At 44.5% G+C, this 27558-nt stretch overlaps 1 protein-coding gene across 1 annotated transcript in view; it reads left to right on the forward strand.

Annotated features, from left to right (window-relative positions):
- The first annotated feature begins 240 nt into the window (after positions 1–240).
- AGK (acylglycerol kinase) overlaps positions 241–27558 on the forward strand; it is an 87342-nt gene continuing 60024 nt past the window's right edge. Inside the window, exons 1-2 of the mRNA XM_043872331.1 lie at positions 241–339; positions 6683–6800. Coding sequence (XP_043728266.1) covers positions 6700–6800 — 101 coding nt within the window. The 5' untranslated portion in view covers positions 241–339; positions 6683–6699. The remainder of the gene's footprint in view (positions 340–6682; positions 6801–27558) is intronic.

Consider the following 27558-nt stretch of genomic DNA (forward strand, 5'->3'; position numbering starts at 1 on the left):
GGCTCCTCGGTTCCAAGGGATTCTCCAGGCAAGAATACTGGAGTGGGTTGCCATTTCCTTCTCCAGGAGATCTTCCCGACAGAGGGACTGAACCCAGGTCTCCCGCATTGTAGGCAGACGCTTTACCGTCTGAGCCACAAGGATGGAAATCAAATAAATGTTTGATCAAAACCCGAAAGCAGTCCCCTCGCGGCGGCGGCCCCTGCAGACCGCGCCCTCCCTGCGCGCCAGGAACCCGCGGCGGAACCCGAGGGCGGCGGTAGCTGTTTCCCTTCAAAGAGCGGGGGACTCTTAAGGGAGCACACAGGAAAGGCAGGGCGGCGAGCGGGACCAGCCGTGGTGAGTGCGGCGGTGCTGGCGCTGGGAGCCAGGACCGGGTTTCGGGGACCGTGCAAGCGCTGACACGCTGGACTCGGGGGTGTGGGGCGGAGCCCCGGGGGCCGGGCCTAGGTGGCCGCTGTCGGAACGCCGCTGCGGACGGAGGGTGTGGGAGCGAGGGCCGGGCGGAGCGGCACTGGGAGAGCTCCGAGCATCGGATGGCGGGGTTCCTGTTGCCCCTGCGGGAGGCATATGTCCTGGGCTCTGGCCCCAGAGCTGTCGCTAACTTGTGCGACCCTTTCCTTTTCTTGGGGACGGGGGTAAGGTGGGGGGTGGGTTGGGGAGAAGAGAGCGATTCAGCTAACTTATTTGCAAAATACGGTTGATTCATTCATTTCAGCCGCGTTACTAGGTTCTGTTTGTTAGAACCTGTTTTGTGAGGGTTCAACGTCTAAGGAAAGCCCCACCGTTTGTGAGGGGGGTCGAATACAATTGGAATTTGGGAGTTCTTAGGGGAAAAGCAAACATGCATTTCGGAGGAGCCGTGCAGCCATTATTTCTCCAATGGCTATTATATGCCAACTTTTATTTTTTTATAAAATAAAATAAATTTATTTTTATAAAAAAATATATATATATTTTACTGTGATTGGGGAATAAGAATTCTGTTGGGTACTTAGAAAGCATATACATTGGTAACTCACATGTTGCATATTGTGATGATGACCTAAATAAGGAGATATTTACAAAGTGCTTCCACACCTGGTACAATGGTAACTTTACCGCCAAATGAGTTGATCAGAGCAGGTGTATCCTCATTTTGGGGTCGCAAAGAATCGGACACGACTGAGAGACTGAACTGAACTGATCCTCATTTATTCATGAAAACATAAGAGATGGGTTAAATGACTTACCCAGGCTCTCACTGCCAATAAGTGACAAAAGTAGGACTTGAATCTAAGCCGAAGTCTTAGACCAGTGTTCTTTCCGCTGCTCTAGGCTGCTTGCATGTTTCTGCACTAGTTTTATAATGCATAGACCCATTCATTTGTGACGCAAGGCAGTTCCAGTGGGTCATGGGTGGCCTTAAAACAGACTCTTAAAACTCTTAAATTGTTCTCTAATTTCTGTCCTTGCCCTGGGTATTTTATCTGCACTCCATCTTGACCTCCCGCACACTGAATCCCAAATCTATATCTTCTATCCAGTTTCTCCTGGCTTCTAACTGCTAAGTCCACATACCCATTGATCATTTCCATTGGATCCCCCATGGGAATCTCAAACTCAGCATCTCCTACACAACATATAACACCTTTCTTCATGAACCTACTTCCCAGATCTCATGACTGAAATCATTATTCAATAAGTTGCCCAGGTACTAACCTGGCTTGGTACCTCTTCTTTCACCACCTATAATCAGTTGATCACGGATGAACGTGTTAGTTGCTCAGTTGTGCCCGACTCTTTTCGACCCCACGGACTGTAGCCCACAGGGCTCTTCTGTCCGTGAGATTTTTCCAGGCAAGAATACTGGAGTGGGTTTCCATTCCCTTCGCCAAGGAATCTTCCCAACCCAGGAATTGAACCCAGGTCTCCTGCATTGTAGGCAGATTCTTTACGGTGTGAGCTACCAGGGAAGCCCTAATTGATGACTCAGTGCTGCCAAGTTCATCCCCCTTTGTTCTTTCCTTCATTTATGTGTCTAGAGATTGTAATAACTTCCTGCTGGCTCTTTGTAGCTTCAGCTCAGCTTCTTCCATCCCATTTTCCGTTTTGCTACAAAGTGATCTTTCTACAGTCCAAATGTGATCCTGTCCCTCACTTACTTAAATCCCTTCAGGGTTTTTTATTATCGTCAATATAATTTCCAAAGTCTTTAGCATGGATTGGAGGTCCTGCCTGATGTTTTCCAAACCTCCTGGACCTTCCCCATCCTTTATCTTCAAACTACTTTTTGTCAGAGTGTGGTGCTGACCTCCGTGAGCGGCACGGGAGTACTGGTTAATAATGAACATGATGATGCTGAAAATGGCCTCTGCGCAGGTACCCAATCGAATCTGGGAGGCAGAGTTTTGGGTGAAGAAGAAAAGCATAGCTTTATCGCTTTGCCAGGCAAAGGGGGACACAGCGGGATTGTGCCCTCAAAACCTGTGTGTCTCAACTCTGGGGGACTTGGTGAGGAGTTTTATAGGAATGGTTTACAGGCAGGGTTGTTAATAAGGATCAGCTGTGCAGGGCCTGCTCTCCTTTAATCTGGCCTCAGGTGGGTTTCTGATGCGCTTCTGTGATTCTCAAGGTTATCATACTGTGACCTTCTCTGGGATGAAGAATACCTCATCAAGTAATTAACATGTTCCATTTGTTGGGGGTTTTAGTTCTGCGGAAAGTGCCAGGAATCTTGTTTATCACTTGAGGCAGAACCAGGACTTTGCCCCCCAAGGCTGCACTATTGTCTTGTTTTTGTTTTTTTTAATTTCTCCTCCCTTGTCTCTCTATCCCCCTCCCTTCCCTGATTAGCAGCTGTTTGAACCTGCCCTTTGGAACTTGGGGAAGGTCAAGAAGTGGGGGACACAGGCTTTTGTGCTGAGGAGCTTCACAGGTACTGGTCTGTTTCACTGACAGCCCGACCAGAATAAGTCAGAATCTTGGGGTCATGCCCAGGAATCCGGATTTTAAACAAGTTCTTTGAGTTTTAACAAGATTTACACTAGAGTTTGAGAGGCCTTGTTCTCACTTTCCAGACTGATCCTGTTTCCTATCTACACCTGACGACACACTTGTGTTTCTCTGATTATACCTTTCTGTCATTGATGCCTTTGTGCGCAGAAGTCTCCTTAGCTGCTTTTTTGGCGTTTCTCCTCATTATTCAAGACCCAGGGTACGTGTGATACCTTCTGGGAAGACTTCCCCAATCATGGACCACCCTGTCACCTTCAGTCCACATTAGGTCATTCTTGTGGCTTCTCCCAGAGCCCTGACTTAGCCCTCAAAAGCCTTCCCCCTGTGTTACAACCATAAGTTATGTAATTGTTTTGTACTTGGGGCTTTCACAGTTGCCAGCACTTGAGAATAGAGACTTGTGCTTCTCTGCCTAGCAGCCAGCCCAGAGCCTAGCACGTTGAATGAATGAGCGCTCTCAGGCCAGATGGAGAGGCATCTAATTATCACATGTGCTTTTGGCTTCCTTTATGTGCCATCCTGCACTGCGGCCCTGATTCACAGGAAGGTGGGTTCCCTGGCACGGGTTTCACACGTGACTGGTGATAAGGATGTGTCTGGTCTTAGGAATTTTAACCAGTGGTGGCGGTAAAGAAAAAATTAAGTAGTGACACTTGTTAAAGACTGGTCAGACAGACTTCACTCCAGGGTGGGGAGAGGCATCTGGGTGGATGTAGAAACCACTGCAGGCATGGTCTTGGACTGAGGGGAAGAGCTTGGACTCAACCCTGACTCCAGTGAGGACAAATGGGCGTTCATAGCCAAGGAGCAGGGTGGCATCAGTGGATGGAAAATTGCTAAAGAAATGTCAGGGGTAAAGGGGACTCTTACTAGGTGACCCAGTAGAATCCTTGCTGAAGGCAGACCAGGGTGATAAGATATCCAGGGTGGTCAGATTCCAATGGTGTGGATGGGAGATTTTCACTAAACTACGTTAGTAGGAGTCTTGCTCAAATTGGATTCTAAAAGGGCCTAGGGGGAAGCCCAAGGTAAGTCCTAGTCCAGCAGAACTCAGAGCCTGATTCAAGTTTCTGGTCAAGAAGAGAGTCCCTGTGGTTAAATGGAGTAATAAAAGAACTAACTTGTGCTAAGTCACTTCAATTGTGTCCAACTTTTTGCAAACCTGTGAACTGTAGCCTGCCAGGCTCCTCTGCCCATGGGATTCTCCAGGCAGGAATATTGGAGTGGGTTGCATTCCCTCCTCCAAAGGATCTTCCTGACCCAGGGATCGAACCCACATGTTTTACATCTCCTGCATTGGCAGGCAGGCTCTTTACCACTAGTCCTGCCAAAGAACTAGAATCAGCAAAAGCAGCTGTTCCCGTGCTGCCCCCACGCCCATCAGCATTGGTCTATTTACCTCAGTTAAAAAGGTTCTGTCTAGAAAATAATTTATCTTCAGAAAATTTAAAAAATACATTGCAATTTGAAACATAAATACCACCTGTTATCTCACAAGAGGGAATTACTACAAAGTCTCGTGTGTTTATTTCTGTTTTTTTCAATTATGTTTGTGTTTGAACAAAATTGGTAAATGGCAATTACATAAGACTTTTAAATCCTGTTAATTTTACTTAAAATTATATTTTTTAGTTTTTTCTACATCAAAAATTCTTAGTGAAAAAAAATTTAATGTAGGTGGGGGAAAAGTGTTCCTTGACCCTCAGAGGGTCTCTACCTGGGTCTGGAAATTAAATTGACAAAGACAGATTAACAGGAGCAAAGCATGCAAGTTATCTAGTGTAAGTTTTACATGATATGAGAGCCTTCATAAGGAAATGAGGACCCAGGGGTTTGAATAGACCATTGTGGAGAAGCATGATAGTGTAAAGAGTATGAGGTAATTGTAGCAGATGGAAACCTTAGAGAGGCCTGCGTGTTAAGGAGTCTTTGTCGACAAAGCAAGCACCGCTCACTGGAGGGTTTTATGATCTGTTTAAGAAACAGCAAGGTGGGGAGATGGTCAGAGTGACCTTCCTGCTTCTCCTATTTTCCAAACCTTTTCTGAGTAAGATATCCATCCTCACAATGTGCCATGTTTGGGGTAGCATGTCTTGAACCCCATCTCATTCCACAGTTATTTATCAAATGGCTGTTATGCGCCAGATCTTATTTTGGACATGGGGATTCTGCAGTAAACCAGAGCAGTCAAAGTCCTTACTCATGGAGTTTACATTCCAGTGGGATAGTAAACTAACACATACGGACCACCACATGATAAGCGCGGTGAAGAAAAACAGAAGTACATATGGTCACTTTTTTTTTTTTCACTTTTTTGTTTTTATTTATTTATTTTTTAATTGGTGGTGGTTGCAGCTATGAAATTAAAAGACACTCCTTGGAAGGAAAGTTATGACTAACCTAGACAGCATATTAAAAAGCAGAGACATTACTTTGTCCACAAAGGTCCGTCTGGTCAAGGCTATGGTTTTTCCAGTAGTCATGTATGGATGTGAGAGTTGGACTATAAAGAAAGCTGAGTGCTGAAGAATTGACTCTTTTGAACTGTGGTGTTGGAGAAGACTCTTGAGAGTCCCTTGGACTGCAAGGAGATCCAACCAGTCCATCCTAAAGGAGATCAGTTTTGGGTGTTCATTGGAAGGACTGATGTTGAAGCTGAAACTCCAATACTTTGGCCACCTGATGCAAAGAGCTGACTCATTTGAAAAGACCCTGATGCTGGGAAAGATTGAGGGTAGGAGGAGAAGGGGACAACAGAGGATGAGATGGTTGGATGGCATCACCGTCTCATTGGATGTGGGTTTGGGTGGACTCCGGGAGTTGGTGATGGAGAGAGAGGCCTGGCATGCTGCGGTTCATGGGGTCGCGTAGAGTCGGACACAACTGAGTGACTGAACTGAACTGAATTACTTTACAATACTGGGTGGTTTTTGCCATACACTGACATGAGTTTGTTTTTGAGTGTGCATGCTCGGTGGCTCAGTTATGTCCGACTTTTTCCAACTCCATGCATTACAGCCCACCAGGCTCCTCTATCCGTGGAACTTTCTAGGCAAGCATACTGGAGTGGGTTGCCACAAAGTTATGCTAATTTACCTTCCTTATAGTAGTTTGTGAGTGTCTGTCTCATTTTGTCATCAGTGAATACAATCATTTTAGAATTTTGTTCATTTTATGGGTGAATGGAGATAGTTCTTTGTAATTTGCGTGTCTTTGATTACCTTGGAAGTTGAGCATTTTTACAGTTATGTACATTTCCTCTTCATTGAGTTTTCTCTGAATGTTCTTTTATTGAGGGCCTGGTTGTTTTCTGTTTTAAATAACCCTTTTACATCACTGATTTGATTACTAGTTTGATGAGAAGCACTTTATATATAATGGATAAACAGATACTTTTAAACAGGTATAGTGACTGTAAAAAGAAAGCGAAGACAGGACTCCTAGAATTCCTTTCCTCTTCCTTCTAAGAAAAAGTGATGAAAGAAGAATAAGTATAATTTAGGTGGAAAGAAGTGAAGAAAGAAAGGAAATGTAGGTGGGCAGGTAAGAAGATGAAGTGTCTAGGAAGGAAAAGGAGGAAGGAAGGAAGACATGTAGAGGATGAAAGAAGGGAGAGGATGAAAGCGTAGGGCCCACATGATTCCCTGGATAATTATATTTTTCTTTTCTGCCTCTACTGATCTAGCAAATCCCTAAGAGAAGATGACTGTGTTCTTTAAAACACTTCGAAATCATTGGAAGAAAACGACAGCTGGGATCTGCCTGCTGACATGGGGAGGCCACTGGGTCTATGGGAAACACTGGTAAGCCTCTGACAGCGCGCCACCCCACCCCACCTTCACGGGCAACACGGAACAGTCCACCCTCGCTGAGGGTTATGGCTGTTGCTACTGTGGGGTGAAGGTCTGAGGAAATAACTGTGTCCTCTGTTCAGGATGTCTTTAAGGTACCATAGTTACTTCTCATAGTGTAGTCTTGAGACTTTTAAAAAGGCCCCATTAAGTCTCTAGCACTGAGTCAGAGGCCTCATTCTTAATTGGATCTGAAACAGCTTGAACCGGAAGTGTAGCAGGAGCCTGAAGGCTTCATTTTGCTGTCTCTACCTTTGACCTTCAGGGTCACTGCTTAGAATGCAGACCTCCGTTGTCCTGCGTAGCTTGCTTTTCTCAACTTCTCTCCTGCATGCTGTGGTGCAACTTAGCACCCCCGCCCCTTTTAAAATATTGTGATAAAAATCACTAGCAGAAAATTTACCACTGTGACCATTTGTAAGTGTATGCTCAGTAGCATGCAGTATATCATTTTGTCATACAATAGATCTCTAGGACTCTTTCATCTTGCAAAACTGAAACTCTGTGCCCATTGAACAGAAATGTCTCTGTCCTCCTTCCAGCCCCTTGCAACCACCATTCCACTTTCTGTTTCTGTAAGTTTGACTGCTTTAGATACTTCATATGAGTGGAATCATGCAGTGTTTGTCTTTTGTAACTGGCTTATTTCACCTAGCATGGTGTCCTTAAGGTTCATAGATGTAGCATATGGCAGGATTCCTGTCTTTTTTAAGGCTGGATTGTATGTTTAGACCACATTTCTTATCCACTTATCTACAAATGGACATTTGGGTTGCTTCCCTCTCTTGGCTGTTGCATAGTGCTAGTCCATTGGACTTGGGTGTGCAGATATGGCTGCAACATCTTGTTTTCAGTTCTTTTGGATATATATCCAGAAGTAGGATTGCTGGATTAATGGTATTTCTGTTTTTAATTTTTGAGGAAGCTCCATACTGTTTTCTGTAGTGGCTGTACCATTTTACAGTCCCAGCTGCCCAAGGGTCCAACTTCTCCACGTCTTTATCAACGCTTATTTTTCACACTGCCCCCGCTCCCCCCACCCCGGCCACCATTACTGGCCATACTAATGGGTGTGATATATGGCCTTTTGTGGTTTTGATTTGCAATTCTCTAATGGTCAGTGATGTTGAACATTTTTTCATGTTTGCTGGCCATTTGTTTATCTGTTTGTTTGTTCACTGTTAGCATATGAAAACATGACTGATTTTTGTATTCTGCAACTTTGCTGAATTTGTTTATTCTGATTTTGTGAGTGTGTGTGATCTCCAGTATTTTCTACATATAAGATTATGTCATCTGCAAACATGATTTTACTTCATCCTCTCCAATTTGGATGCCTTTTATTTCTTTTTCTTGCCTAATTGCTCTGGCTAAGATTCCCGGTACTATATGCAGTAGAAGTGGTAAGAGCAGGCATCCTTGCCTTGTTCCTGATCTTTAAGGAAAAGCTTTCGACCTTCACTGTTGAATATGATGTCAGCTGTGGGCTTTAATACATGTTCTTTATTGTATTGAGGTAGTCTCCTTCTATTGTCCTTTTTAAAAAAAATGTATATATCCCCCAACTTTTCACATAACAGTCCTAACACAATTTTTTTTTATACTAACCTAGTTTTTTTTCCTTGAGAAAATCTTCCCCTGAACTCTCTTGAGTAGAAGCTACTCTTACCTTCAAATGTGTTGGCATTCTTTTAGCTTCTCAGTACCTCTTCCAAACCATTACTCTTTCTTCATCTTATAAAAAAATCTCCTCTCTTTTGAGGCTCATAACACCTGACTATATCATAAAACCATAAAAACCATAAACCTCCCAGATTTCTGGAGTCTCATCTCTTGCACTAGACTCAGACTTCAAAGCCTGCCTTATCAATATTCTTTTCTCTTTTTTAAGTCTTGTTATCTTTCTGAACGCCCTGAGTGTTTATGTGAATGACCCATCCAATAGCACCTTGTCTTTCCTTTCCCTGACTTCATCTATTCCTGTCACTGTAAGCCTTTGCCTCTTTCAACATCCATTCTCATTGGTTGAATGCTGAACCTTATTATCACTTGTCCCTGTTCCTCTCTTGAAATATGGAACTTCGGCATCTGAATCTTTCATGTCAGCCTTCTGTTATTCCAGTTTTCTTCCTTTTCTCCCCTTTTTCAGTGTTATCAACTTTGTGTCCCTTGGGCCCTCCATTTTCTTCCCAATCTATCACTCATCCCTGCCTTCTTCACTTTCTTCTGTCCTTGGTTCCTCTATCCAACGTATTACACAGCTTCTCAACACCGTTTTTCATATGTTCTCCCTGGCCTTTTCACAATCTCATTTCCTCCTCCTCTTCTAAGTTAAATCTTTTTGAATAGATTCCCTCTGCTTCCCTACCTCCTGCCCATACTACATCCTGTCTGGTCTTCATTAGAATTAGTCTTGCCAGTTTTATTCCTCATCCTTTTTGACTGCTCAGCTTTAGACACAGTTGACTCTTCCTGAAACATTTTTTTCCCTTGACTTCTGACTGCCAGAGTCCTGTTTTCTTCCTACTCTTCTAGCTGTTTAATCTCACTTTTCACTTCTCCCTTCTACTCAGACATTAGAGAAGTATTAATAGTTCTCTAGGACTCTGTCCTAAGGGCTTCCCTGGTGGTCAGATGGTAAAGAATCTTGCCCGGAACACAAGAGATCCAGGTTTAATCCCTGGGTTGGCAAGATGCCCTGGGGAGGAAAATTACAACCCACTCAGTATTCTTGCCTGGAGAATTCCATGGACAGAGGAACATGGCGGGCTACAGTCCATGGAACCCCATGCAGATTTGCACAGATTTGACCACGACTGAGTGACTTTCACACACACACACACACACACACACACACAGGACTCTGCCCTAGGTCCTCTGCTCACTTTATACCCTTTCCTTATACAGTCACATCCACTTGCAGTGGCGTCACTGTCAGCTATAGATAGACAAACCCCAGGTTCATATTTCCATAAAGACCTCTTCTTCTGAGCTCCAGACCTCTGCATGTATTCAGCTGCTTACAATTTGTCTCCTTGGATAATTCCCGGGTGCCTCCAAACTCAACAGACTAAAAATTAAAAATAAAATCAAAAGCTTTCCTGGCAAGCCTGTTCCTTTTCAGTGATTGGTACCACTCATCATCCATGTAGTTTCCCAAACGGAAAAGTTGAACATCATTCTCCATTCATCCTCTGTCTTATTTCCCACATTCAGGTTATGGCATTCTAAGTGACTTTGCTTCTTTTGTATCAACTTTGTTCAGTTTTCTTTTGTCCTTCCTCACTGTCACCACCTTTGTCTTTACTACCATCATCTCTGGCCTGGATTCTTACTAAATGCCTTCTGACTGTTCTCCTTGCATCTACTCTTGCCTGCTTCTAAGCTGCTTTGCACAACACTGCCAGTACCATACTGTCTTAATTACTGAAGCTTTGTAATGTATTTTGAAATTAGTATTAGACCTTTAACTTTCCTCTTTTTCAGAATTCTCTTGGCTATTCAGGGCCCCTTGAGATTCCATATGCATTTTAGGATATTACTGACAAACTCAAACTTTTTGGCCAGCCCAATTCAGGTCTTCCAAAATGCCATGTCCCATTTCTTTTAGGGTCCCTTGGAGGGCCTCCAGGAGTGTTCCCTCCTGGAACACTCTTCCCTTCTCTTCTTCCCCAGCCAACTACTATTTCCCCAGGTCTCAAATGTTACTTCTTCCCTGCCCCCTCCAGACTAGGCAGTCTTCTCATCATTCTCTCCATAGTACTATGAACTGCTGTGTAATTGTTGTTGTTCAGTCGCTTAGTTGTGTCTCTTTGCAGCCCCATGGACTGCAGCATGCCAGGATTCCTTGTCTTTCGCTATCTCCCAGACTTTGCTTGGATTCACATCCATTGAGTTGGTGATACGATCTAACCATCTCATCCTCTGCCACTCTCTTCTTTTGCCTTTGATCTTTCCCAGCATCGGGATCTCTTCCAGTGAGTCATCTCTTTGCATCAAGTAGCCAAAGTATTGGAGCTTCAGCTTCATCATCAGTGCTTCCAGTGAATATTCAGGACTGATTTCTTTTAGGATTGACTGGTTTGATCTCCTTGCTATCCAAGGAACTCTCAAGAATCTTCTCCGGCACCACAATTCAAAAGCATCAATTCTTTGGCGCTCAGCCTTCTTTATGGTCCAACTCCATGTAATACTCATTACTGTTGTAGTTTTTTTGTTCTGTTTGTTTCTTCTATCATAAGACTCTGCAGGCAGGGGCCCTGTTTGTCTTTCTCAATGTCATCCCCAAGGCCAGCACATAGAAAGTACTTGACATATATTTTATTTATCGAGGCAAGAACAAACAAAAGAAAGAAGGTCTGAGTTCTCAGAGAGCAAAATCTCAACCATTTTGATTGGCTCCTTCTGAATTCACAAACCCAGGCTTTTGAATATCCTCCTGAAGAAGATACACTCAAGCCATAGTCAGGTTACTCTTCCATCTTCACAAATTTATTTTGAAATAGTCATGAATTTCCTCAGTTTCCTGCTTCACCTTCTTTATGCTCGTTCCTAGACAACCTGAACTCCTACTTCAAAGAGAAAGAACATCAGCAGTTACCTCTGTGTGCACATGTCTGTTCTTTTTGTCTCGTTGTATGAAGTTGTATCCTGCCCAGGGCCAGCCCCTCCAACCCTCATATAGACCCAGTTCTTCCTCCTCTGTTGGTTATCCTCTTCCTTGCTTGTAGCTTTTTAAATTTGTATTGGAGGATAGTTGCTTTACAATGTGTTCGTTTTGGCTGCACAACAAAGTGAGTCAGCTCTGTGTATACATATGTCCCCTGCTTTTTCGATTTCCTTCCCTTTCAAGTTCCCACAGAGCACTGAGTCAAGTTCCCTTTGCTGTGCAGTAGATTCCCATGAGTTACCTGTTTTATACATGCTATCAGTAGTCCTCACTTGTATCTTGAATCCCATCCTTCCTATTTCTTTCCCCCCATTTGTCAAACTGTTCAGAGCTGAGATGTGTCATTTCAGCCGTGTGTTCCCATTTATTTACCGCCCTCTTTCTCCCATTTACACCGCTCCTGACAGCTTGCCTCACACTTGCATGCCTCTCCCTCTTTTTAGAATAAGCTTAGTAAAACTTGGTTTTCTATCCCATCATTTGATTGACCCTGTTCTTGACGAGGTCATTAATAGCCTCTTAGTTGTTAAATAAAGTAGATACTTTTCAGTCGGTATCTGCCACATTTGATTCTCTTCAGTTACCTTTAGGGCATCTTTTTTTTTTCCTATTGTTTGATATGCCACGTGGCATGGTGGATCTTAGTTCTTTCAGTTTCCCAACCAGGGATCGAACCTGTGCCCCTTGCAGTTGAGCCCTAACCCCTGGACCACCAGGGAGTTCCCGCCTTTAGGGTGTCTTTTTGCCCTGCTTGTGCCCTAGATGCCGGTGTCCCTAGGTCCTGTCCTCATCCCATAAACTTCTTAGGTGATCGTAACCACAGCAGGGTTTTCAGGTGGGATACTTAGATTTTGGAGTCATAGTATTTTCTAGTTCATGTCTTACTTCCCTTGACATCCTATGTGAGGTGCATCCCTGGAGTTGTACCATGCAGTCGACAAGCAGAATATTCTTTCTGAAAGAGAACTCTGATCACGTCACTGTTCTACTGACAACCTGTAAATGGTTCTCCACAGCCTGGAACAAAAAGACCCAACCCCTTAGCATGGCATAAAAGAGCCTGCGTGATCCTGCCCTGTCTTCCTCTCCAGCCTTTTTCTGATTGCTTTTCATCCTCCCTCCACAGCACTTACACTCAACCTCTGTGTTCCGGAAGTCTCTAGAAAAAGACCTCCCTGTTATGTGACTCATTGTCCCTTTGCTTGTGTTCACCCCTCTACCTGGAATATTTCTGCTCTTCTTCACTTGGCCAGCAGCTCAAAAAACGTGTCACCAGGCTGTGTAAAGCATTATTGAATAAGAATAAAAGAAAGCAACGTGTGTAATTACCCTATGCCTGCTGGGCTGCTGGTGCAGGGCTCATTGTTCCCATGTATGTACATGGTCTCCTGTAATCCTCAAGCTAGACCTGTGGGAGAGAGAATGTTACTTCCATATGTAATGAAGACATTGAGGCTCAGAGAAATGAATAACTTGTCTAAAATCGTCTCTCTGCTTATTGGTGAAATTGAGATTTGAACCCAGGTTAATCATGCTCTATGATAAATCCTATGTGCTTTCTTTCCTATTGACCACCTTGGACAGCGATGCTCACTTCAGTATATGAATTCTGCTGCATTGATTAAATGACGTTACCTTTTAAATGCCTTTGTTATGCAGCTTTACTAGAACTGTTGTATTATGTTCCCGTTTCATTTTTCATTGCTCAGATGGAATCAGCTCCTTTATTCAATAGACAGAATGCATTTATTAGCATTTAGTAGAGACGAGGTGCACACTGGACACATAGCCCCGGGAACGCGGCCCTCATTTCAGAACCTTCTGGGCTCTCTTGGTTGTTCCTTCATGCTCTCAGTGGTTCTCTGTGGCCTCTGTTCATATTCTGGTCTGACTCCCCTCCTCCCTTTTACTCACTGCTCCTACCCTTTCTCTCGGCCTGTTACTTTTCCTCCGTGTCCCCCTTCCCCCTTTTATAAAAGTTTTATTCATTTATTATGGCTGCTCAGGGTCTTTGTTGCTTCCTGTAGTTGCTGCGAGCGGGGGCTGCTTTTCATTGTGGTGGCTTCCCTTTTTGCAGAGCACGGGCTCGAGGCAGGCAGGCTCAGTGGTTGCCCCGCAGCGTGTGGGATCTTCCTGGACCAGGGATTGAACCCATGTCCCCTCCCTTAGCAGGCAGATTCTTAACCACTGCATCAGGGAAGTCAGTCCCGCCCCCCTCCCCTGCCCCTTTTAAGCTTCCTTACCTGTTTGTAATTTACAGATGAGTACATTTGTTTTTCTTCCATTCTGTGAAAATCTTCAAAGGTACAGCAAACTTGAAAGCATTTTACAATAAACATCTGCCTACCTATTTCTTGGATTCTAGACTTCATTGTATTTGCCTTGTCACTTCGCTATCCATCTGTCCGTCCTCTCGATCTTTCTGATTCATTTCCAAGTAATTTGTCAACATCGATGTACTTCTACCTGAATACCCAACCATGTGGCTCAGTAGTTAGGGTTTAGCGTTTAGTATAAGCGTTGCTTATACTGTTTTTTCCCTTTACAATGAAATTTACATACAGTGAAATATACAGGTTTTAAGCCTGCTTTCGCTGAGTCTTGTCAGCTGCAGACACCTGTGTAACCCAGACTCCTAGTAAGACAGAATGCTGTCATCTGTCCAGGTGCTCGCCTTACGTCCCTTCACCATCACTCCCTGTCCCCCACACCCTGAGGCAGTCATTATTCTAATTTCTCTTCCCCACCGTAGACTAATCTTTTTTTTACTTCTAGAACTTTGTATGAGAGATATCATATAATATAAACTGTATTCTTTTAGCTTCTTCCTTTTAATTCTTCCTGTTAAGCTTCTTCCTTTTAGCATAATGGCTTTGAGATTCATCCATATTGTTCATTTCTTTTTTTTTGGCTGAGTAGTATTCTAGAAGATAAGCATAAAATAATTATTTTATACTTACACAGAATTATAAGTTTTTTGTTCTTAGCGACTATAATATTTTGCATTCCTCATTTTTAAAAGCAAGCAAATTGTTACTTTATATATATTTGACTTCCTTTCCTTTGGAAGGAAACTGGTGTCTCCTGATACGGGATTCACATACCAGTGAGAATAATTGACTGTGTTTCATTGTTGACTTTATGATTAAATAACGACCCTGGTTTGATAGGTGGGCTTCCCTGGAGGCTCAGCTGGTAAAGAATCCTCCTGCAATGTGGGAGACCTGGGTTTGATCCCTGGGTTGGGAAGATCCCCTGGAGAAGGGAAAGGCTACCCACTCTAGTATTCTGGCCTGGAGAATTCCTTGGACTGTTAATAGTCCATGGGGTCGCAAAGAGTCTGACACGACTGAGCGGCTTTCACTTTCATTTGTAAGGAAAAGCTTGTGTGTGTGTGTATGACAGCTTTGGAAAAAATGACATATGTTATTTTTATCCATCCGATTTTGGACTGCTGTCTTTGTCTTTGGGCACAGTTATTATTTATTTGTGGGTGTTATTTCATGTTGCTGTATTTATAGTTTTTTCTTCTGTGGGAATTTCTCTTCTTTTTTTCTCCTTTCTCCTCAGTTTCAAGGGGAAAAAAAAAAAAAAACAAAAACCCTGTGATATTCTCCTCTGCATACTGTCCCCCACAGCAGGTTGCAGTAGTTGACAGGAGCAGCAGGGGCTGCTTTCAGGACTCTGGAAAGAGCAATTGAAGAGGAGGAAATGACCCTCTTTGCGGAAAGTAAAGAGAATTTGAGTATTGCTCATTCCTCTTCAGCTTCTCTCCCCAGGCTTTCTGGGTTCCCTGGGGGAGATTGTGTTCCAGGTTGTTCACTTCATCTTGTCAGCGGTTACCTGCAATGGTCTTTCTCTCATTGGAGCCCTTTCAGCGGCAAGGATCCTGCTAACAGACAGTAGCATGAGAAAGGAGGCACTTCTAACAGTCTGACCTTGGGCTCTCTGAGCCTCAGGTTCATCTGTAAAGTGGGGATAATAACAGTACCTTATGGGATCATTGAAGGCTTGAGGTAACTGAAAAGCTCTTAGCATAGTGCCTGATTGATGTCAGGGTTCCATACATGCCAGTAACTCTGAATTAATTTGATGTAACAGGTACTCACTCACTCTGGGAGTTAAAACGAACTACTGCTGGTAACTGGGCAATGAGTGATTCGAGAGCCAGACAGTGGGGAAGGAAGACGAAGATCGGCCAGATGGTGTAATGAGATCTCAGCCTTTTATTTATTTCACCTTTCATGTGTAACAAGATAGCTTAGAAAAGTGTAATTTCAAGAGTGACAGAACATAACCACAAAAGAGGCAGGGCGTAAGTAGTTAAAAAGCCTTGAGCCGTGTCTGAATCCTTGTCCATCTGGTTTGAGCTCAGATCCTTTCATCTTCGGGGACCGTGTCCTTGCTCATCCTGCCTCTGGTCTCTCTCCTCGAGATTCTGGCTGGTGAGGCTTGCCACAGCTTATCGACTAGTCCTCGTGGCTCGGCAGGTGACAGAAGCTCTGCTCTTGCTCAGTTCCGGCTCCCGGTTCTCAGCTTTGTCCTTTGGCTCTGTGCTTCTGCCACCAGTTCGGCCACCCACCTTAGCCTGTGACCCGGGACTTCCTCCTGTTTGTTTCTGGAGCATATAGCCACTCAGCCAGACTTCCTGGTATCTTCTCGGAGAATCTTCAATCCCACGAACATTGTGCATCCCTCCACGTGAAACTTGCAAAGCAGACGTCATATTGTAGCACTGGTCCTGGGCCATGTGTCCCAACGTTTTTATTAATACTGGAATTTTTTTCCATCTGAACATAGGAACGTTAATCTTGATTATGATACATTAATCTTGATTACTATAAGCATTGATAAGAGCCCACCTTTCAATTCTGTGGTCAAAACAATTGCCTAGAAGTAAAACTAAAAATTGCAAGTAAAACTAAATGGTTATGAGTTGGCCCAAGGGGTGTGTTCAGTGTTGTTCAGCTTTATTGAGAACGTAGTGGTGTTAATCATGAGGATCACTAATACTTCATTAGAGCTTGTCACGTGTCAGACACTATTCTAAGCACTTCACATTTATTAGCTCATTTTATCTTCCTAACAACTTTATGAGATGGTTGTTAATCTCAGGCTAGTGTGAGATTAATAGCCCTAGGCAGATGAAGAAGCTGAGGGACAGCAAGATGAAGTCATTTGCCCAGGGTCACACAGCTAGTAAAGGCTTTCCTGGTGGCTCAGACGGTAAAGAATCCATCTGCAATGTAGGAGGCCTGTTTCGATCCCTGGGTTGGGAAGATCCCTTGGAGGAGGGCATGGCAACCCACTCAGTACTCTTGCCTGGAGAATCCCCATGGACTGAGGAGCCTGGCGGGCTACAGTCCATGGGGTTGCAAAGAGTTGGACACGACTGAGCACAACTAGTAAGTGTCAGGACCTTGATTCAAAACCAGGTCCTCCTCGTCACCTCTCCCAGTGGCCCCTTTGTCTTAGGTGACAAATTGCAAACATATTTTCCCAGGCCTTAAGCCCCACGTGGCATAAGATGATGATAGAACGTCGTGCTTCAGGTTGAGCTTCTCTCCAAGTCAGCTGGGTTTGGGCTCGAGCCCTTGCCTTTGTCACTTGCTGTTGTGTGACTTTGGGCAAATTCCTCAAGCTTGCTCCACGTCACTTTTCCGCATCCTCGTGGTATCTCACAACATTATTGTGACCTTAAATGAGATCATCGCACTTTTCTGGCACACATCAAAAAGAGCAACACCTTTTACTTTGGATGAATAAGGCACTGTGTGCTGCGTCCTGTGCTACAAAGTCAGTTGGTTGGGGTGCCTAAGGGAAAACATTACTTGAACATTTCTTTATTATGGAAATTTAGAACATATAAAAATTCAAAGAGTGTGATGAATCCGCATATATCAGCACTCAGCTTCAACAAATACCAGCATTTTACTCTCATTTTCTCTGTCTTCCTCTGTTTTTGTTTTTTCTTTTTTTTTTTCTGGAATATTTTAAAGCAAATTCCAGATATATCTTGTAACTATACCCATAAATACGTTAGTACCTTTAATAGTTAAAGAATTTTTAAGAATCACAACGCCATTAACATGGGCCTAACAACATTAAAAATCCTCTGCTGTTGCTACTTAAGTTTAGTCACTAAGTTGTGTCCGCCTCTCTGCAACCCCATGGACTATCGCCTGCCAGGCTCCCCTGTCCATGGGATATCCCAAGCAAGAATACTGGAGTGGGCTGCCATACCCTCCTCCAGGGGATCGTCTCAACCCAGGGATTGAACCCGAGTCCGCCCCATTGGCCGGCGGGTTCTTTACCACTGAGCTACCAGGGGAGCCCCCCTACATCCTTTATGTCTTCTAATATTCAGTCTGTGTTTACATTTTGCCTGTTGATGCCCATTTCTGCTTTATGGTTTTGTTCAAATCAATATCGAAACGAGTTCCACACAGTGTACTTGATGTCTTATCTTTTAAGCCTCATAAACTCCCACCCCCTCCTCCTCTCATAGGATTTATTTGTTTTAGAAACCAGGCATGTCTGCATTTGCCCTGTAGAATTTTTCATCCTCTAGATTTGACAGTTAACGTACATGGTTCAATGGTGGGCAGAGTCATATTGGAGCCTGAAGCAAAAAGAAGAATCAGTAATACAGAGCCTGTATTTAAAACTCTGATATTGTGTTCATCATTTTGATTTTTTTAAAAAATAATGTATTAAAGTGTTTGTCTCCGTTCCTATGTTTTGTGGTGTTCCCTTAAATTTTGCACCTGAGGCAAGTGGCTCCTCCCTCCCTTTGTTCTAGTCCCAGACGTGAGTTGTTTAACTTGTTCCTCTGTCTTGCCTGGGTCTTGTACACTGGTGATTAGTTCCCTGCTGCTTTTTTTTTTAAAGTCTTTATTGAATTTGTCACCATATTACTTTTATTTTTTTGTTTTGGTTTTTCGACTGCAAGGTATGTGGGATGTTAGCTCCCCAACCAGGGATCGAACCTGAGCCCCCTGCTTTGGAAAGCAACATCTTAACCACGAGACTGCCAGGGAAGTCCCCCGTTCCGACTTCTAGATCTTTGCTCTTCAAAGCACTAGCCATGGTCCAGTGGAACAAGTCACTCCTGGGAGCATGTTACAAATGCAGAACCCCAGGGTCCAGCCCAGACCTGCTGAGTCAGAACCCACATTTTAACCGGATCCGCAGGGTCCCTTGCCTGCGCAGTGAAGTCTGAGGAGCACTGTTCTGAAGGTGTGATTCCAATCAGGTTTAGTTGGTGTGGCGAGAGCGCTTCATAGGCGTGTTGTGGATCTTACTGTATCCCATCAGGAAGTACGTGGTGTCTGATTGTCCTGCTTTGGAGGATGTTAAATTGATCAGTGGGTTCACATGTGATCAGGCTGACCCATCCGTGAGAAGGCTGAGAAATCTCTTCCGAGCGTTCCCTGGAGTAACCTGGTGAAGAGGGGGGCCGCTGGATGGATCTGAATGTTGACTTACTCTGACCCATCTGTGACCCTGGATAAGGTGCCTCAGTTCTTGGCCTGTAAGCAAAGATGGATCATGGTTGATCCATCTCACTGGGCTATCACACAGATTTTCTTAGAATCAGGCTTGGCACAAAGCAGGCTCTCCATCAGAGGCATTGCTGTCCTTCTTCTCTTCTTTCCTCATTGGAGAAAGTGTTGTAGCAAAGATGTCTCAAGTGGGTCCTTGCAGAATGGATGGAACGATATTCTGGTTGAGATTCATGACCTGAGCATAGGCAGGAAACGAAAGTGTATGGTGTGTTCTTGGAGACTGGCGAAGAATATGACCTCACTTTTTCTTTTTTCTTCTGTTGAACAGGGGGAAAGCCAGGTGGTGGAAGGCTTTGACTCTAGGCAGTGTATAGTCTTTGGAGCTCAAGGAGAGGAGGATGTCTGGAACAAAGAGGCGGGGGGAAGTTTATTTCTGCTGCCTAGGAGGGAGAAAAACGTGTAGACTGCGAGGGCGGGGGAGTGGCATTTCAGTACTTCACATAGAAGAGAGCAGAGGCCAGAGTGCTGGCGTTAGGAGGGGAAAATAAAAGGGCAGATATGAAGTTGTGGCACTGTGAGCAATGATTGAGTGCGGGATGCCATGCCAGCAGACTTCTGTTTGGTCTGGGCTTTGCTACTTACTGGCCATGTCAAGTTGCTTGACCTCTGAGCCTCCTTTTCCTCACTGGTGAATGGGAACAGTGAGGTCTGTTTAAGCAGGTTACCTGTAAGGATTCAATGAGATGGTGCAGAGATTTCCCTGGCGGTCCAGTGGTTAAGACTCTGCCCTTTCAACACAGGGGATGTGGGTTCGATCCCTGGTTAGGGAAGCAAGATCCCAAACGCCCTGTGGCACAGCCAAAAGGAATTTAAAAAAAAAGAAAAAAATGACGTGATGCATGTCACGTGCTGCACTTCAGTAAATGCTAACTGTGATAATTACAAGATGATTGGTTGTTTGGTTAAAGGAGAGGAAGTTAGGAGAAATCTTTTTTAGCTTCAAGTCTAGGATAATTGACATGCGTTTGTGCAAGCCGTGGGAGATTGTGAAGGACAGGGAAGCCTGGTGTGCCGCAGTCCATGGGATCACAAAGAGTCGGACACGACTGAGTGACTGAACCACAACTAGGATAATTGGTGATACAAAAAGAGGAAGGTTGCCTGGGAAAATTGGTTTAAGGAGGCTGTTACATTTATATTCACTTTTAGATATGTTGAGTTTGAGACCTTGACGGGATGTCCAAGAGGGAATGTCAGATTCCAGGGGGAAATTATGCAGGAGCCACACTTGACCAGACCCAGGCTGTTTCTTTTGGTATAGGTTATGGTTCCAGTAATGCCTTGTGCATTATTTCTCAGTATCTCTGGGGTTTCTGACAAAGCAGACGTTTTACTTGGACATCCATTCAGATTAGCCTCTGACTTTGCAGTCAGTGGTCCCGAGCCCGGCTGGTTGAGCAGCAGTAGAAGGTAGCGAGGCTCTTCTCCCTCATGACTTTTCCTTATTCTAGATTTTGTTGCAGTTTGAAGGAAGCAGTTTGTTTTGCTTTTTAGCCATCTCAAAGTTCCTCTCTCTCTCTCTCTTTCTCTGAGCACAATCTGATGCTGAAATTTGAGGTATCAGTAGGTGCTGTTTATTTTTTTTTTTTTTAAGTCTACATTGTTTATTCTGCCTCCTTTCCATGTATTTTCTATATGTTTACTGGTAGAAGGTGAAGTGGGATGGGGCGGGGGCACTGAGCTGGAACGACAGAGGGATATTTATGTTATATTTGGTTTTAATTTTACATAATTTTTAGGGATATTTATATCAGTGGTTTCAGCCGCTCCAAGCACTGCAGAGAGAATAATCATAGGTGATGCTAAAATTGACCCCTCTCCAGGTGGTCACTGGCATCTCATATACTGTCTGTCCTGGACCAGCACAAATACTGACGACAGTAGCTGCGAGTTTGTGTGTCTACAGGTCAGAAGTTGTCCAGATCTCTCCTGAATCCTGGAGCCCAAAGTAAATAACCACTTTCTGTATGCGACTTACACAGGATATGTCGTTGAGGGAGGTGGGGGAGATAGAAAGGAACTCTCTCTTCCTGTGCTTTCTTCCTAAAGGTTGTTGAGTAGCCGCTACGTCGTATCCGACTCTTTGTGACCCCATGGACTGTAGCCTGCCCAGCTCCTTTGTCCGTGAGATTTCCCAAGCAAGCATACTGGAGTGGGTTGCCACTTCCTCCTCCAGGGCGTCTTCCCAGTCTAGGGATCGAACCCATGTTTCGTGTATCGGCAGGTGGACCCTTGACCACTGAGCCCCCTGGGAAGCCCTTCTTCCTGAACACCTGTCAATTTCCATGCCATCCCTTTTCTGTCTTTTCTCTTTCTATGCAGATGGCTGAGGGTACCTTGGACATAGTTGACACTCCGTGTGTGTTTGTGTGTAATTATATACATAAATATGTATTGGTTGATAGAACAGAAAGAACTAGTATTTTGGTTGTGAACTAAAGTTAATGTCATACGTGTGTGAAGGAAGCTGTGTGGCACAGAATGTTTAAGTTGGCATGTTGGGTGGAAGTGGATGGATGGAAAAAGAACAGAAAGCAAAAGAAGTAAATGAACCACAAGAGAAAATCAGAATATTTGTGAGAATTAGGTAGGGGTAGAAATCATAAAAAAAAAAAGTGACTAGCGGTAGCAGCTCCAAGACTCCCTTCAGTGGCAGCCAAGGCCCACACTTGGGCACAACCTAGCAGCCAGCTGGAGATGGTCCTCAGACCTCAGCCTCTGTGAGTGTTTGGGCAGCGGAGTTGGAGCAGTTGGTATTTTATGAAAAGCCGAGGCTCGAATAAGAGGGTGAAAATAGAATAATTTCACGTTCTAAGATGAGAAAGGAAGATTTAGGCTTCCTCCATGTCTATTTCTCTTGAATGAGGAAATAACCTGCAGAACACATTTCCATCTCTCTGGTCGATGGAAATTTCTACAGAACAGACCCAAATGATTCACTTACTGTGTGAGCGGAGCCCTCAGGGGATGCTATTTTTCATTAAGTCATTTCCCGTCTTGAATTAGAGAGGAAATGTTTTGTGGAGTAAACCTGAGGAATAAGAAGTTACTTGAAATATTAGAAGTGGTCCACTTAAGTGCACATTGAAAGTGAAAATCGCTCGGTTGTCTCCAACTCTTTGCAACCGCATGGACTGTAGCCCACCAGGCCTCTCTGTCCTCGGAATTCTCCAGGAAGAATACTGGAATGGGTAACCATTCCCTTCTCTGGGGAATCTTCCCAACCCAGGGATCGCACCCAGATCTCCCACATTGCAGGTGGATTCTTTACCATCTGATCCACCAGGGAAGCCCAAGAATACCGGAATGGGTAGCTTATCCCTTCTCCAGCGGATCTTCCCAGCCCAGGAATTGAACCCAGGTCTCCTGCATTGTAGACAGATTCTTTACCAGCTGAGCTCCCAGGGAAGTACACATGAGCATAGACTGAAACGATGAATGAGTAAGCTTGGAGGAAGTTGGCTTTGGAATTCTATATTTCAGAGAGTAAGAAAGAATAAGCCCTAGTTTACCCAGAGCTTCATGCAGCTTCTAGCCATCACTATAGACAGGGCCTTCCCACTGAGCACAGAGATTGGGTCTTTGTTTGGCTAATAAGTGTTCTTGAGTTAATGAATAGAGTGGGGTTAGATTTAGTTGGGCTTTTTCGTAAGCCTGTTTGCAGGCCATAAAGTAATCACTCTAGCGATCCATTGTGAATTGAGGTGAGCATAGTGGCGGCATATACCTGTGAGTAGTTTGACAGTGGATGGAGCTGTGTTGACTGCTTTTTGTGTTATTTGGGCTTGGCCTTAGAGAACAGAGTAGATGCAGAGTGTCGAGAGAAGAACCACCATTGTTGAGAATGAGAAGGCTTAAGTTCTAGTGCCATGTTTTTGAGTTAACTTCTGTCTGACAGTGGGCGGATCCCCAGATCAGAAGTTTCGCAGACTAGGTCAGTCGGTTATTTTTCAGGAGCTCGAAGGAGATGGCACTGTTGAAGGAGTCCCTGCTGGAGTGAACCTTCCAGAATCTCGTGGGGTGTAGGGATTAGAATTATATGTGTTGTATGTGTGTGTGTGTGGAGGGGGGTGGTATGTGTGTGTCTCTTTGCCCAGATGAGGATCACTGCTGTAGTGAACTTGATTATTAATGGAATGCCATGTCATTTGATTGATGGGGATCAGGCTGCGTTGGGGGAGGTTGAAAAGCATTGGATTAGATAATTTCTAAGGACTCTCCCAACCTTAAAAATGTCAATTGTCGGGAAATGAAATTTGGGCTTGGATGACGAGAGTTCAATCCCTGGGTTGGGAAGATCCTCTAGAGCAGGAAACAGCAACCCATTGCAGTATTATTTCCTGGAAAATTCCAAGGACAGAGGAGCCTGGCGGACTACAGTCCATGGGGTTGCAAAGAGTAGGGGCTTGAACTTGAAATCAGTTTTGTGTAAAGCAGAAACTCTCTTTGCATGCCTCAAGGGGAAAGCTGGTGGTAGAAATTGCTGTACAGTTTGCCTCTAGACTATAGTGAGAAGTATTTTGAGGGGGGGGAATAGGATGGATCAATGTAATTTTTCTCTCCATGTAGAGTTGTTATTGAAGTAACAGCTTATCTTATTTTGCAGTCCTAAAGTAATAAATAAAACATTTATGGCTCAGAATAAATTGAGAGCATCCCATTTCCTGCAGTATCAGGCATGTTCAAATTCTTTTAAAGCCTCAGGCAGGGTGACATCAGCAGATTTTTTCTTCATTTTCTAATCCAGAAGCTTCTAATTTCTTTCTGTATAAGAACCCACATTTTAGTACTGAGCAGATCTTCAGGGACCCTTTTTGATATGACTACATTTTGCAGCACCTCTTTTAAATTGTGTTAAACTTCAGTGCTCTCGGGAGACAGCATGCTGTAGTGGAAGGAGTGTGGGCTTGGAATTTATATACAATACTTGTTTTTTTCCTGGTGGCTATGTCTTTGGTTCATATTCAAATTCTTGACCTATTAGCAGTCTGGAATTTCTGAGTTCCTGATTTAGTCTTTCTAGAGGGTTCTAGCTCCATGACCCTCTCCCACAAACACACACACCCACATCCACCCACCCCCTTGGGTCTTCTTGATCCAGTCAAGGCTACCCACTCCAGTATTCTTAAACTTCCTTGGTGGCTCAGCTGGTAAAGAATCCGCCTGCAATATGGGAGACCTGGGTTCCATCCCTGGATTGGGAAGATCCCCTGGAGCAGGGAACAACTACCCACTCCAGTATTCTGGCCTGGAGAATTCCATGGACTGTATAGTCCAGTTCAGTTGCTTAGTTATGTCTGACTCTTTGTGACCCCATGGACGGCAGCATGCCAGGCTTCCTTGTCCATCACCAACTCCTGGAGCTTACCCAAACTCATGTCCATCAAGTCAGTGATGCCATCCAACCATCTCATCCTCTGTCGTTTCCTTCTCCCACCTTCAATCTTTCCCAGCATCAGGGTCTTTTCAGAAGAGTCCGTTCTTTGCATCAGGTGGCCAAAGTATTGGAGTTTCAGCTTCAACATCAGTCCTTCCAATGAATACCCAGGACTGATCTCCTTTAGGATGGACTGGTTGGATCTCCTTGCAGTCCAAGGGACTCTCAAGAGTCTTCTCCAACACCACAGTTCAAAAGCATCAACTCTTCCGCGCTCAGCCTTTCTTTGTAGTCCAACTCTCATATCCGTACATGACTACTGGAAAAACCATAGCTTTGACTAGACGGACCTTTGTTGGCAAAGTAATGTCTCTACTTTTTAATATGCTGTCTAGGTTGGTCATAACTTTTCTTCCAAGGAGCAAGTGTATTTTAATTTCATGGCTGCACTCACCATCTGCAGTGATTTTAAAACCCCAAAAAATTAAGTCTGTCACTGTTTCCATTGTTTTCCCATCTATTTGCCATGAAGTGATGGGACTGGATGCCATGATTTTAGTTTTCTGGATGCTGGGCTTTAAGCCAACTTTTTCACTCTTCTCTTTCCCTTTCACCAAGAGACTCTTTATTTCTTCTTCGCTTTCTGCCATAAGGGTGGTGTCATCTGCATATCTGAGGTTATTGATATTTCTCCTGGCAATCTTGATTCCAGCTTGTGCTTCCTCCAACCCAGCGTTTCTCATGATATACTTTGCATGTAAGTTAAATAAGCAGAGTGACAATATACAGCCTTGACATACTCCTTTCCTGATTTGGAACCAGTCTGTCGTTCCATTTTTGGTTCTAACTGTTGCTTCTTGACCTGCATACAGATCTCTCAAGAGGCAGGTCAGATGGTCTGGTATTCCCATCTCTTGAAGAATTTCCCACAGTTTGTTGTGATCCACACACTCAAAGGCTTTGGCGTAGTCAATAAAACGGAAGTAGATGTTTTTCTGGAACTCTCTTGCTTTTTCGATGATCCAACGGATGTTGGCAATTTGATCTCTGGTTCCTCTGCCTTTTCTAAATCCAGCTTGAACATCTGGAAGTTCATAGTTTACGTACTGTTGAAGCCTGGCTTGGAGAATTTTGAGCATTACTTTTCTAGCTTGTGAAATGAGTGCAATTATGTGGTAGTTTGAGCATACTTTGGCCTTGCCTTTCTTTGGGATTGGAATGAAAACTGACCTTTTCCAGTCCTGTGGCCACTGCTGAGTTTTCCAAATTTACTGGCGTATTGAGTGCAGTACGTCTGTATTGACTGTGTGTCTGTGTTGACTATATATGACTGCATAGTCCGTGGGATCAGAGACTTGGACGTGCCTGAGCGACTCTCACTTCACTTCTTTCACTCTTACGACTGGAGTTTCCCCTTCTCTCCTGTCCCGCCCCACAGTGAGCCCTCCTCTTGCCATTCAGTGATCATGACCCTGAAACAGCATCCTCTTCAAGAACACCAGATTCTCCTGCAGAGAATAACTTTCAGTGTCTCCTCCAGAACAAAGTCTGCCTGTCTGAGCACAATGAGTCAATCTCTGCTGTTCAAACATTTGCCACTTATTTATTAAATAGTTATTTATTGAGTATCTTAGATTGCGTATAGCAATCTGTGCTCTGTGCTGTGGGAGAGAAAATGGTGAATTATCCATGACTTCTGGACAGTTATCGTTAAGGAAGAAAGATAAGACAAGCCGCGCTGTGTGTGGCGGGGTAAGGACGAGGGTGGTATTGTTTGGTCTTCGATTTTTTTTTTTTTTGAAGAGAGAGGGGAGGAAACGATCACATCCCTGGAGGGGAAAAGTGAAGTCCTTTGTGTCTTTTAGGAACAGCAAAGCATGCCATTTGCCAAGAGTAGGGGCAGCATTGAGAGCATGATGGGGATACGGGAAGGGCGCTAGCCTTATCCCCCACATTTTTCCTTTGGCTTTGAGATGAGGCGGTCTCCACTTCTCTGAGTCACTTGCTGTTCTCTGCCCAGGGTCCTGACGTGCAGGCGCTCTCTTCCTGCTTCTCCGGCTTTCACCTGCTCATAGGGATGAACTTCTGCCCTCTCATCCCTCCTGTTACTATGTGTATATCTTTTTTTTTTTTTTTTTCAGGCTGCACTGGGTCTTTGTTACTGTTCACAACCTTCTTCTGGCTGCAGGAGCAGGGGCTCCTCTCTAGTTGCCATGCAAGGCCTTCTTGTTACGGTGGCTCCTCTTGATGCACAGACTCTATGGCGCACAGACTCAGTAATTGCGATGCATGGCTTAATTGTCACAGCATGTGGAATCTTCCCAGACCGGGGATCGAACCGGTGTCCCCTGCATTGGCAGGCGGATTCTTAACCCCCAGGAAAGTCCAGCCATGTTCATCTTTAGTCAAGAGCTCTGTCTGGAATTCCAGGCGTGTATTTCTACCTGTCCCCTGGGTCCTCCCCCCACCCCCAGTCTCTCACCGTTGTCTCACATCAACCGATCCAGATCAAACATAGCTTCCTCCCTCCTCAACCAGTCCTTCGTGTTGCTTTCCATCTCTGTGAAAGTGACACCTTCCGCTGGAAGGTCAAGGGGTCTCTGACCTCCCCCTACCCATGAGCCAGCCCTTAAGTTCATTCCTCAACCTCTGCTGAATCTGTGTTCTCTCCATCCCCACTACCACCTACCTGGTTCTAGTCCTTACCCTCACTGACCTGCTTTCCTGAAGAATCCTCCCTGGTCTCCCTGGATTCAGTCTTATCTTTGACCCTCGCCTTCTTGACACTGCAGCCAGAATGATCCTTCTGCGCTGTCACCCTGGTCATGTCAGTTTCCTTCTTAAAACCCTGTAATGGCTTCTTATGGCCCCCAGGGTAAAGCCCACATCCCTTAAATAGGTTCGAGCAGGCTCTTGGAGGCCACCTGTCCTGGCTCCTCCCTGGTGTGCTGCTGCAGCTGTCCTGAGCTGCTTCCGATTCTGGCCTTGGTTGTGACCTGGCACCTGCGGGCTTCTCCCATGCTTTTTCCTTTTTTGCCTGCGTTCTCCTCCCTGTCTTTGCCTGTCTGCTTTCTGTTTCTCTGCTAGATCTCAACT

This window comes from Cervus elaphus, chromosome 18 (assembly GCF_910594005.1).
Source record: "Cervus elaphus chromosome 18, mCerEla1.1, whole genome shotgun sequence".
In the NCBI taxonomy this organism is placed as follows: Eukaryota; Metazoa; Chordata; class Mammalia; order Artiodactyla; family Cervidae; genus Cervus; species Cervus elaphus.